This window comes from Syngnathus typhle, linkage group LG20 (genome assembly GCF_033458585.1).
Source record: "Syngnathus typhle isolate RoL2023-S1 ecotype Sweden linkage group LG20, RoL_Styp_1.0, whole genome shotgun sequence".
In the NCBI taxonomy this organism is placed as follows: Eukaryota; Metazoa; Chordata; class Actinopteri; order Syngnathiformes; family Syngnathidae; genus Syngnathus; species Syngnathus typhle.
In genome coordinates, this window is record NC_083757.1 from 5,817,451 (window position 1) to 5,829,441 (window position 11,991).

At 47.2% G+C, this 11,991-nt stretch overlaps 1 protein-coding gene across 5 annotated transcripts; it reads left to right on the plus strand.

Annotated features, from left to right (window-relative positions):
* The first annotated feature begins 323 nt into the window (after positions 1 to 323).
* rxrba (retinoid x receptor, beta a) lies at positions 324 to 8,380 on the plus strand. 5 transcript variants are annotated; one of them, XM_061266589.1, is made up of 13 exons: positions 324 to 454; positions 1,204 to 1,346; positions 1,497 to 1,735; positions 1,837 to 1,987; positions 2,068 to 2,247; positions 2,669 to 2,689; positions 3,154 to 3,314; positions 3,386 to 3,515; positions 3,663 to 3,795; positions 4,553 to 4,588; positions 5,151 to 5,242; positions 5,322 to 5,427; positions 5,546 to 8,380. In XM_061266589.1, exons 2-13 carry the CDS (start codon positions 1,331 to 1,333, stop codon positions 5,691 to 5,693), a joined length of 1,413 nt encoding a protein of 470 aa, XP_061122573.1. In that variant the 5' UTR covers positions 324 to 454; positions 1,204 to 1,330; the 3' UTR covers positions 5,694 to 8,380. The 5 variants fall into 5 exon arrangements, with proteins under 5 accessions (XP_061122573.1, XP_061122571.1, XP_061122575.1 ...); XM_061266587.1 differs by having other exon boundaries at positions 389 to 539; XM_061266591.1 differs by lacking the exon at positions 4,553 to 4,588 and having other exon boundaries at positions 389 to 539.
* The last annotated feature ends 3,611 nt before the right edge of the window (positions 8,381 to 11,991 follow it).

An 11,991-nucleotide genomic window follows, 5' to 3' on the forward strand; every position in this document is an offset into this window, starting at 1 on the left:
CGGGAGTCAACATGACTATGCACACGTGCAATCATAAACTGACAACACACGAGACAGTTGTTTCGATCCAGCAGATAGCAGTGCAGTTTGTTAGCAAGGAGGGTGTATTTTGGGGGCCTTAGACTTGGTAAACAAACAGATATTTCAATTCAAAAGATTATTGTCTGTGACAGAACCCACACGTACAGACCCAGCCTTGAGTATCGATGGATGGTATCATCAGCATTCACAAGTAACAATCAAATAAGGCTGTCATTGGCCTGATATTTAAGATACAAATGCTTTACGCTATCATTGTGGACACAGAACGAAATTAATTCTATTTTTAAGGCACCGCCGTGAATTGAAGTGGCAGCCAGGAGTGCATTTGAGGATCCCGCACCGCCGCCACCATATTTTCATCCTGGCGGGGGGAAGGTGGGCTGTCTGCGGGCCAACGTGCGTGCTGGAGGTGGTGAGTGAGCGTGTAGGGGGTGGGGGGGTCCAGACAGACATTCTGGCCCAACATCGATTCATGGGAGGAAGCTGCGCCGCTAAACGTTAGTAATCTGCATTTATTTTTGAGACATTCGCTTTCCGTGTTGTTTGCGACGCCAACATATTAGCTTCTGAGTTAGCTTATTGGCTAAGTCGCGTACACGTTAGCGCCTAGCTAACCTAGCTAGCATTGATTAGTGTCTCGCTTTTGCTAATTTTGGAGGATTAAAACGTTTTTTGAGGGGTGGTATGGTGACACGGCACCACGCGCACTTTGTCCGTGTTGTCTGCCTACAAATATAAGAAAAAGTGGTCCCGGCTGAAGGTAAAGACGATCAAAGTGCGAGCTAACATTGAAGCTATGTGGACGCTAGCTCTAGTTAAACACCAAAGCCAAATGTTCTTTCTAAATTATTGTTCTTAATATAGCAGTCAAAACAAATCCTGCACGTTTTACGTGTGGCCTAAATGCGTTTCATGCATAATTTATGTCGATTTAACATGTTTTCATGCACAAGTAAGCGAGCGTCTGTCGAACAGCTGTCTGTTGTCGCAAACTTTATTTAAAAGGACAGCAATTTCAGAAAACACTCACAATTTAGTGTTTGGGACATAAACACCGACTGAACGATGAAAGACACCCATTGATGTTTTACATATTTATTTTACTGTCATCCCTTTTGGTAGCTAAAGCATGTTCTCCCTTTTCATGTGTTGGCATTTCAGAGCTGTTTTTGGTTCCGTCAAAGCAGCTTCGGCCCGGGCCGCAGTCCGCGGTCTCGAGTTTGAGGGCTGGCTGTTGACGCGGAGAATCGACGGTGTGCAGAAGCCAGTAAAAGCAGACAGCAGCACCATGGGAGACAGTCGAGGTGACAATCAATCAGCTGCTTCAAAAGGGCAATGTCGAAACTGAATTTCGGGCCAAGAATATTTGTCTACTGTTTATTGTTTGACTGTTACGGTGTCAAAGCAATGTCTCATTAGCTTGTGATTTATACAAATAAAATGCTTCTGACCAGATTCGAGGAGTCCGGACAGTTCGTCAGTGTCCTCCCCACCACCGTCAGGCCAGCGCTCGCCACCTTTGGCGCAGTCGGCGGCGGCCTCCATGACCTCCCTGCCTCCCATCTCCAGCGCAGGGGTCAACAGCCCCATCAGTAGCACGGGTTCCCCTTTTTCGGTCATCAGCTCCTCGCTGGGCTCCCCCTGCCTGCCAGGAACGCCGTCGATCGGCTACGGTCCCATCAGCAGCCCGCAAGTAAGGTTCAGTCGCTACTCAGTATTGAATTAGGTTTAAATGAAGGAAGTATTCCTATAAGGCCATTTTTTTGTACTCATCTTCTGCTGTGCTTTATTCAGATCAACTCCACAGTTTCCATGTCAGGACTTCACACGGTGAGCAGCTCAGACGACGTCAAACCTCCGATAGGCCTAAAGCTGTCGGCGCACAGCCCGGGCCCGATGCTTTCGCAGAAACGCCTTTGTTCCATCTGCGGCGACCGATCCTCTGGTGACTACTCCTTTTCTCTGCCCGAGGCCTGCCGAGCATTTACCAGCAGTTGGCACACGTTTGTTGGGTTCTCCCGCCAGGAAAGCATTACGGCGTGTACAGTTGCGAGGGCTGCAAAGGCTTCTTCAAGAGGACGGTGCGCAAAGACCTCACCTACACCTGTCGGGACAACAAGGACTGTATGGTGGACAAGCGGCAGAGGAACCGCTGCCAATACTGCCGCTACCAGAAGTGCCTGGCCATGGGCATGAAGAGAGAAGGTGATATACGTGCATTGTCACATTTTAATGTGTGATTATTTCTCCAAGCGTGGTCGCGAAGGAATTCAATTCGCTCCTGTGTAATTTAACTTCCAGACTTTGAATGTCGACTGGATGCGAGATTTTGAGTCCCAAATTCATTGGCAGATGGCTTTTTGTCAGTCGCCACGGCAACACTTCACGGATTCGCCAATTTGAACCGAGTCAGAGGCATGAAAGAAGCCCCACGTCCACTTTCGCTCTCAAACTCGACCTAACTAGGGTGTGCGTTGTAAATGATTGGGCCTGAGCTGCCGGGGGATAAAGCGGCGGTGGAGGGGGACATGGGGGTGGCTGAGCTTTGCAAACACTAACCCCCTTTCCCCCCCCTCTCCTCCTCTTTTTGTTTCCTCTCGCCCTCCCTCTCCCTCCCCCTCTGCAGTGGCTAAGATGAGCGACAGATGTAAGGACAAGAGGGTGGGGGGCTTGCGTAGGTTGGATTGAGCGAGCAAGGGGCAGCAATATGTATTCATACCCAAACTACTGGGATGGTTTGCTGTTCTAGAAACTCCTAAAATCATGCACCAGACTTTTTTCAGACACAGACTGAATTAGCGCTTTATTTTATTTTTTAACCTATCCTCTGTTATTCACTAGAACACAACAGTTTGCAGTTCAGTGAATTTTTGTGGTCCTTTTGCAGTACCACAAAATGCCACAAGGTAGTGCCAAACCTTGTTTTACAAGTGACCTTTTTTTTTTTTTGAGCATTAGATGGTCAACTTGCTTAACTAGCATCCATTTGGCGGTTTTGAAAGTTAGTCTTGGGCTTTCTTTTTTGTCCAGTGTCATCCCCAACATTTTTGTTTGGTTTTATCCCCCTGGGCTCGTTCTCTTGTTTGTTCACCCCCTTCTCCCGTCCCTCAGCCGTTCAAGAGGAGCGCCAGAGGAACAAGGAGCGCGAGGGCGAGGTGGAGTCCACCAGTGTGGTCAACGAGGAGATGCCAGTGGAGAAAATTCTGGAGGCGGAGATGGCCGTGGAGCAGAAGACTGAGCTTCACGCCGACGGAAGCTCCGGAGGCAGCTCTGTGAGTCGACCGGCTGCGGCGTTCCTCGTCACGCGCCACCTCATCACGTGTTCCTTTCCGCGCCTCCTCAGCCCAACGACCCCGTCACCAACATCTGCCAGGCGGCTGACAAGCAGCTCTTCACCTTGGTGGAGTGGGCCAAGAGAATCCCCCACTTCTCTGAGCTGGCCCTCGACGATCAGGTTATCTTGCTACGCGCAGGTGCGTCTCATCACTAAAACCCCAACTCGGACCAATAAACGTAAAACAACATCGATCAACTTAATGAAGTCCCTGTCCAAAAAAATAAATAAATGGCACAAACGGTTGCCGACTCGGAAAGAATAAAGTCAAGCATGGCGTCGACAGGTTGGAACGAGCTGCTGATCGCCTCCTTCTCCCACCGCTCCATCTCGGTCAAGGACGGAATCTTACTGGCCACCGGCCTCCACGTGCACCGGAGCAGCGCTCACAGCGCCGGCGTCGGAGCCATCTTTGACAGGTAGCCGTCACATTTTTCCACTGCGTCGCACTCCACACGCCCACTAGTTTTTTCCCCAGTCCCGTTTTGTCGCAAAGGTTCAAATCCGCCAGCACATACATCGCGGCGCCCTCACATTTCCGGGTCACATGACTCGCCGAGGAGGGCGAAACCGGCTGTGCCTGCTGTCGTCTTTTGGCTGCTGCTGTTGCTTCCTTCCCTTCTGCCTTCGGTGCCGGCAGGCTGCTGACTAACTAATATAGTTATCGTTCTGCACACACACATTCAACCGTGAGGCAGTTTGGCGACTCTGGGATCACTGCCCGATGGTTACTAACTCCATGAAAGTCAAAAATGCTTGGCTGGTCTCATGTTTCCCTTGGCAATAATCAGTTGACTGACAATCCACTGCGCACATCATGTCGCCTATCCAATCACAATGTGTCGCTTCTCTGTTAATTACACAGTCCTCTTGTCACCGCGCCTGCTCGTTTTTCCCCAAACAAGCTCCAAAACAAATGGCTCAATTTTCTTTTGGAAGGGTGAGGGGGGTGACAAAGGCTACCGAAAGAATTGAATACACACAATTAAAAAGAAATGGACAATCGTCCGTCATTGCTCACCTTTACATTTGTCAAAAGTGCAAATGTTTTCTTTGTGTGATTCTATTTTGAAGTAGGTGCCGAATGTCTCTCAGCAGGGCTTCGCAAACCTTTGGTGTTCTGGCCATGTCGCTGTGTAATGACACTGTAATAACACATTGTGATTGCATACACAGGGTGCACAATGCTGAGGTTGGGGCCATATTTGACAGGTAATTACGCCACGACACAAACACTTTCCTTGAACCCCTCCTCTGCAGTCCCCTTTGAGTAAAATCCACAAGCTGTACGACCGATCGCAAACATAAATATGTGTGCTGTGCTTTGTTTTGTGTGCTAAAAGCTCTTGTCGTGGTCTTCGGGTTCTTTTTCTTCTTTTTTTAATTTTTTTTAAATCTAGTTTAAGATTCTGCCTCATAAAAGCCATAAAGTGTACACACAGTGGGTGTTATTCAATGAAATGCCGTTTGTCTGATCCAGCCTGCAACAGTTTTGCCCCAAATCATAAAATGTATACATTTTGGTTTTATGAAGTGTAATGGAAAAAAACAATTTGTTCTCCTTGTCTCTTCTTCTGTGCTTTTGCATGACTGATTTGTTTCTTGTAAGCTTGTTGTCATTCTGCGCTAACGTAAATATGCTGTCTTCACCTCTTATCACGCATCAGCGACTTCAGTGGCCTTCTGTGCGGCATCCGTACGCGTAGACGACTGGCTTTGACGGAGCGTGGTGAGAAAGTCTGCCCTTCTAACCTTCTTCTTCTTCACCTCGCAGGGTCTTGACCGAGCTGGTGAGCAAGATGAGGGACATGCAGATGGACAAGACTGAGCTGGGCTGCCTGCGCGCCATCATCCTCTTCAATCCAGGTTAGAGGAGAACAAGCGCGACCACCTCGCCGTCCGCCGCCACGTGTTTCTCAAGAGTGTCGCTCTCTCTTGCCCAAAGACGCCAAGGGATTGTCCAACCCAAGCGAGGTGGAGCTCCTGAGGGAACGGGTGTACGCGTCTCTGGAGACTTACTGCAAGCAAAAGTACCCGGACCAGCAGGGCAGGTAAGCGCCACAAAAACAAATCCCGGAAATAAATCAATGTTGAATGTGACAAACGACTCGGAACACATTCTGGAAATCGACAAGACAAGTTTTTTAATTTCGGGACGTCCTCTCTTAGGTTTGCCAAGCTACTCTTGCGACTGCCGGCGCTGCGCTCCATCGGCCTGAAGTGCCTGGAGCACCTGTTCTTCTTCAAGCTGATCGGCGACACGCCCATCGACACCTTCCTGATGGAGATGCTGGAAGCCCCCCACCAGCTCACCTAGACGAGCGGGAGACCGCATCGCACAGCGGGTTCGGCCGCCCTTTTTCGCCCGCCGCCTGTTGGGCTACACTCAATCCAACCGCAGCACCTGCTGGGCTTAAAGTAGCCCTCACACTTGTAGAGAGACACACACACACACACACACAAAGACGTGCAGATCTAACTTGCAGAGGCGACGGGGTTTCACCTACCCACTCATCTCACCGTCTGTCTTGCACTCGGTCTTTCACCGCTTCTCATCCGCATATACCGTCGACAATACGCATATGACGTTATTTGTGATTATACGCGCCCGTCTATGTGCACACGGGTAAATGTCTTAATCATCAGTTAGCCTTCTCAGAGCGCCTCTGTATGTTGGATTGACCCGGTTTCATTGATGGTTGTTTTTATTTTTTCGCTTCCAATCAGGTGCGTAGCATTTCAATCAACTCTCCAGCGTGTCTCCTTTGCGGTTTAATCCGAAAAGGTGTTCTCCAATATGCTTTGTATTTCCGTGATCATACCGAAACGTGTTTTTTGGGGTTTCTATCTTGAAGTACTGTACTCATGAAATGAGAGCTTTTATTCCCCCTCCCCCCTCAAGGCATTTGAAAACTAGGAAGGAGCACTTTGACTTAACGTTGTCCTTCCATCTCTGATGTGCGCACAGTACGGCTTTGTAAGACAAACAAAAGAATGACTTGAATTTATCTTCTTTCTTTTTTTTTTTACCCCTCTTTGTTTTATTGGTTTGATGCTCTGTTTCTTGTCTATTCCGGCAGTCGCTTGGCAAGTTGGCGAGCTTGAGGGAGTTGAGAGCTTCACGCCCGGCGGGGCGGGTTTCTTGTTTTTATCACCCGGACGTCGTCCTTCGCCGGCGGTCATTAATGCACTTTTGTGAGTCGTACCTGTGTGAACATTTCCTCCCAATGGCCGCCGCCACTGAGACAAGGTACTCTGCGTTGGCTTCTTCTCTCAATTCCCGTCTGTTAGGCAGGCCGAGCTCGATGTGATGCTGAGCAATTTTTATTTTCCTAAGGCTTGCGGTGAAATGAGCTCGGTCCACCTAATAGTCCATAATCATCACTCCCACCGAGTGATGACATCACCGGTTCGGCGTTAGACGTCGGACCGGTGTTGGCCTCCCAGAATTTTGAAAATGAGTTCTGTGACTGACTACCTGATAGCTTTTCTACATTAGATAGGTAAATACTAGAACTTGAATGACGGTGGCTCCAACAAACATTTAAAATATGATTTGTTGCCCCCCCCCCCCCCCCCTTCCTCCCCTCATGGAATCAATAAGTGTGCTGAAAATGCAGCCTTTGCACCCGCGTCCTTGATTGGCACTTGGCTGTGATTTGCAACCAAGCCCAGGTCCAATTGTGGCCAGCAGGAAACAAATCTGCTGCATTTTATGATTCTGAGCAAAAGTTTGAGTCCTTTTTTTTTTTTTTTTTTTTTTTTTTTTTTTTGGGGTGCTTTTAGCGGACGGACAGGGAAAATGGGTGCTAAATATGGAACACGCTGTTGCGCATTCACACCTTTGAGTATGCAAATGCACGGGCCAATCAGACGGCCAGACGGACGGTCAGTGGAAGCAAATAGTATTAGAGAGTCCAAATACGTCCTCTCAAAGAGGACCTCCCCTCGTTGTAAGGTGACCTGTCAGACAGGTGAATTTTTTTTTCTTCCTGCAGTGTTTACTTTTCTCTTCCAGCGTGCGAGTTGCAGGAATGAAGGCCAAGTTGAGTTTGCGTTTCGTGCAGGGGTGGGCAAACTACGTAAGGCCCGCTTGGTGCTTTTTTTTTTTTTTATCTGACCTGCTGCTCGTTTGCGCTACCAAAAAAGCTTTTTTTGTTGTTGTTCTTAAAGCGGTTAATTGAAATGTAGTTGATCTCGGTCAAGAATTTGGTTATTGATTTTTGAATAGCTCGACATCAATTTTCTAAGTTTATAATTACATTAATTATAAATACAATAAGATCAACTTGAATTATTTTGAGATGAACGACTTTGATTAAGTTTCTATCCTTTTTTTAATTAAATTATCATTATGCTGTTGATTTATTGTAAATAAGCACATTACATTTTATAATTGTATTATGAAAACATCCTATTCACTTTAAAAAAAAAAAAATACATCAGAGCTCTTTTGTCCAGTTTAAAAATCAAATGTGGCTCTTGAGCACAAAAGGTTGCCCACCCCTGTTTTACAACATGCTTTTTTTTTTTCTTCTTCTTCTAATTGTTCTTTTTAGAAGCTATCCCCCCAAACTTAATTCCTTGTCCGAGGTGTCAAAAAATATGCAAGGTGGACTTTAACCAAAAGGTGCAAAATTGAGCCACTAAGAAATTGAATGTGCTGACTTAGTTTTTGTGGGATCTGTTACAAAAAGTAGGTCTCATCCCCCCGAAGCTTCCCCCCGCCGTTTTGAGGCGACTTTTCGTTCTTCCAGATTGCGTCGTAGCTCACGTTCTTAACCCCCCGGAGGGTGGGAGTGCGGGCCTCGTATGGACACCTCGGGAGGAATGGGTCGCTCGCGCTATTTTACGGGGTCACGGCTACGATAGTGGGGGCTTTGAAGGTCAACTAAAGGAGGAAATTGAAGAAGAAGAAAAATCCCCCTGTAGAGCTAGATTCTTTGTTAATTGTTTACTCTTTGCTAAAAAAAACAAAAGTCACTATTTGTGTTATTTCCCCTCCATGTGCTTCCAGCCTTTTGTTTATGACAAAGTTTGAAACAAATGCATCCATCTGAATGGAACCTGTCCCTCTTGTTTTACGTCAGTTCTTGGTCTCGTTTGTATCTTACTCCATTGTGCACGCGGAGCCGCGTGACTATTGTGTGCTTTGGAGTTTTGAAAGAAGAAAAATATGAAATATTCCATTTTTTTCTCCCCTCCCCCCAGTCATTAATTCTGACTCTTGTTTCTGTTTGTTGTATTATGTCTGAGTAAAGCTTTTAATACTGTAAAAAAAACTGCTTTTCTTTGCATTATTCAACATCTCGGTTCACGTCTCAGTCAGTCCAGCAGGACCCCCGGGGCCTCAGCTGACCACTGTGTGGCTGCACCGCTCCCTTTAAGCCTCTAGAGGGAGCACTGACCTTTTTAGTCTTGGCAAACTTGGGAGGATGGGTCATCTTTAGACTCCGCCTCCTCACGGCATACTTGCTCGCCTTCCCATCCTACTCTGCCAGCCTCCAGGAATGTGAGTTTGCATCCGAGCGGTTAAGAAGAGCGCCTCATCGTCCGAGCAGTTATTTCGTTCACCTTCTACAATGCAATCGAATGGTCAAGTGTACAAAGCTGTTCACCAAATAAAAAATAATTGCTCGGCCCTAAAATGTCCTCTTGCATCATTAGGAGTGCCGTGCGTGATGCAGAGGAAGATGTTTTGCCTCTGCACAATGACGAGTCTCGAGGAGCGCGTCTGCACGTCATCTGCGTGTCAGCAAGCTCAGGTAACACAAGTCGCCTCACACAGGCTCAGAAGTTCTCAACGGTATCAGAAGCACTGACACATATTGGCAACCTCCATCCCTTTATTCCATCTTATCAACTCCAGGCTCCTCTCATGCTCCTCCTCCTCGCTTCTTCTCCCTGCTCAGCCCCCCTCGTCTGTCCCTCAAACTCTTTTAGCGCTAATCACACGACATGCGTCGCCGCTCGGCTGAACTCAAAGCTAAACTGGGATGAGACGGACTTGAAAGGACGTAATTGTACATCGCTCGTCGGCTGGTTTTCTGCCGCTTTCTAATCGAGGGGCGACTGACATAATCTTACGTAGTAGTAGTTTAGTTTCAGGTTGTGAAATAAAACCTGGAACATCATGTAGACTGTGGTCTAGAAAAATGTCTACATTTATCCAAATATTATAGGAAATTGTATTGCTGGATTAAAAAAAGAAAACAGGAAGGACATTTGTCTGATTGAGGGGCAGGACCTTTTATGTTGTTGCAATTTTGTGATTGTGAGTGGTCACATAAAAAGGAAAAGCTCTCATTAACGCCAAGCCACGTTTTTCCTTTTCCTGCTCGGCTCCTTTTCACTTGATCAAGCTTGTCAGCACTGGTTTTGCCCCCCCCCCCCTCTTCTCTACGACTGCAATCAAATTGCCTTCCGCCTATTTGCTTTGAAGACCACACCAAACATTTGAAGAACCATTTGAGTCCCCTTTCGCCTGACAAATGACCTTCAAATCCCCAAAACCAATTTTCTCCACGATCCGTTTTGATCCTCAAAACCAGAAAAAAAATCGATTAATCGGCGATCCGATTTTCACGTGCGATTCTTCGCTTCTAAGTTCCAGCCCTCTTTAAGGGGTCGGGTTAATCCATCGCAAACGCTTGCAGGTGTGTCCTTTGCTTATCTACTGTAGCTCGCACCCGTGGCGTTGCGAGGGCCCTGCTGCTTCCTGCCTCACAAAAGCCGCCTCTGTTTCCCCCCCCTTACGTTTCCTCCGCCGGCACCCCTGCCCCCTTCCTCAACACACCGGTGGTACATTCCCTCTCGCTCCACCGGTGCATTCCTGCAGAGGAGTTCTCCTGTCACGCTAATCCTAACAGCATTTTATTCGTGTTATTAGGAAGCGAGTGGTCCATTTACCCCCCTCATCGTTTCGTGGGCGGTCATGCCAGTTAGCGACACCTGTCCATCCCGACGCGCGCAAATAACTTTTGATCTCATCGTGCCCTTTACCTCCGTGTGCTCCCTCAGCCTCCATCAATGGCCCTCATTCATTCCTCACCCTCGGCATACTTCTATGCCTCCCACCACTAAACATCCTCCACCTCTCGGGCCGGTACCTTTCCACAGATGCTTCAGTTTCATCTCCTGAAACTGGGTGACAATTTCGGCACTCTTTCATCCATCTTCAGTCAACTTCAGGTGTTTGAGGAGTTTTGTTTAGCTTCACTTAGTTAGGAAATCATTCTCGCATTTACAGTAACTGCACCAAAAAAAAAAACACTTGGGTGCATCACGTGCAAGCCCCAAAATTGCCCTCCATACTTTATCGACACAAACAAAATGTTCTATATCTCGTTTTACAGTCAATTTAGTTACCACTAAAGTGTCCGTCAAGTGTGCATTATAGAAATATGTCTGTACATAGAATATATTTTTATATGTAATTGTGCTGACTGCCACATTTCACACTAAATTTAAAAAAAAAAAAAAAAGAACATTTGCGGGCTGTTTTTGGCTGCCCCTCTCTCCATGCCCTGTGCTCACCCATATTCAACCCCGCCCCCCTCTTTCCCTCCTTCTCTGCCTATTTGAGGTATGTGGCTTTCTGGGCGTGTCCTGCGGCCATGGCCCAGAATCACTGACCCATTCTCCGTCTACATTCCTTCTCTACCTGGCACCCCTCGGCCATCGCGCTCGACGTGCGTGACGCCGCCGCCGCCACCTCTCTGCGTGACCCTCACATGCGTGAAAAGACCCCCCTCGCCCCCACCCCACCGTTTCCTCCCTCCCTTCCTCCACCATGATCTATTTTGGTGAACTGCGGTGTGTGCGTGCCCTGCCCAGCAAAGTACAGACTTTTGAAGGAAGTCAGCAATATAACATGGCTGCTTTAGTTTAATTACAAGCTTCTACTTTTGGAACACAGAGAAAGACGCCCAAGAGCCAAATATTTCATCTCCTAGCTCGACTGGCTCACGTTTTTTCCTCTCGTCCTTTTTTTGAAGTGGGGAGCACCTGTCGCTCGGCAGAGATGTACAGCGCAGCACTTTACGTGATGTCATGAGGTTTGAGAGCTGCACCTTGTGACTGTTGCCATGGCAACCAGTGATGACATTGCCGTAGATTTTACTGATAACATTTTGTGCTGACTCGCAGTTCATCAAAGTTGGAATGTGATTGGTTCCTCCTGAACACAGCCACATCCAAGAGGGTGTCTACACTTATGCAACCGTGTTAGCTCACTTGCTCTGTATGGTTTTTTTTTTCAATTGAGCCATGCTGGTCATGTTTAGAAATTATTTATCTTGTTTTTTTTTTTTGTATCTCAAAAAACTGCCATTCGAATAGGGGTGTGTAGACTTTTTATATCCACTGTAGATTATTTTCTTTCAAACTTAGCGTCCACTTCCTGTGTTGTTTCCTGGCACCCCTCAAGGTCTGGTCCAGAAACATTGTTCACTGTCCAGAATTTTCCTGCTTGAGCATTTCTGGCATGTTCTCATTTTTGTTCTGACGGTAAAACGGTTAGTTTTTTGCTCTAGACAACATCAAAATTCATATTTTACTTAGTAATATGTAGGTATGAAAACCAAACTAGCTTTTTTTATACATTCCTTTGAGAT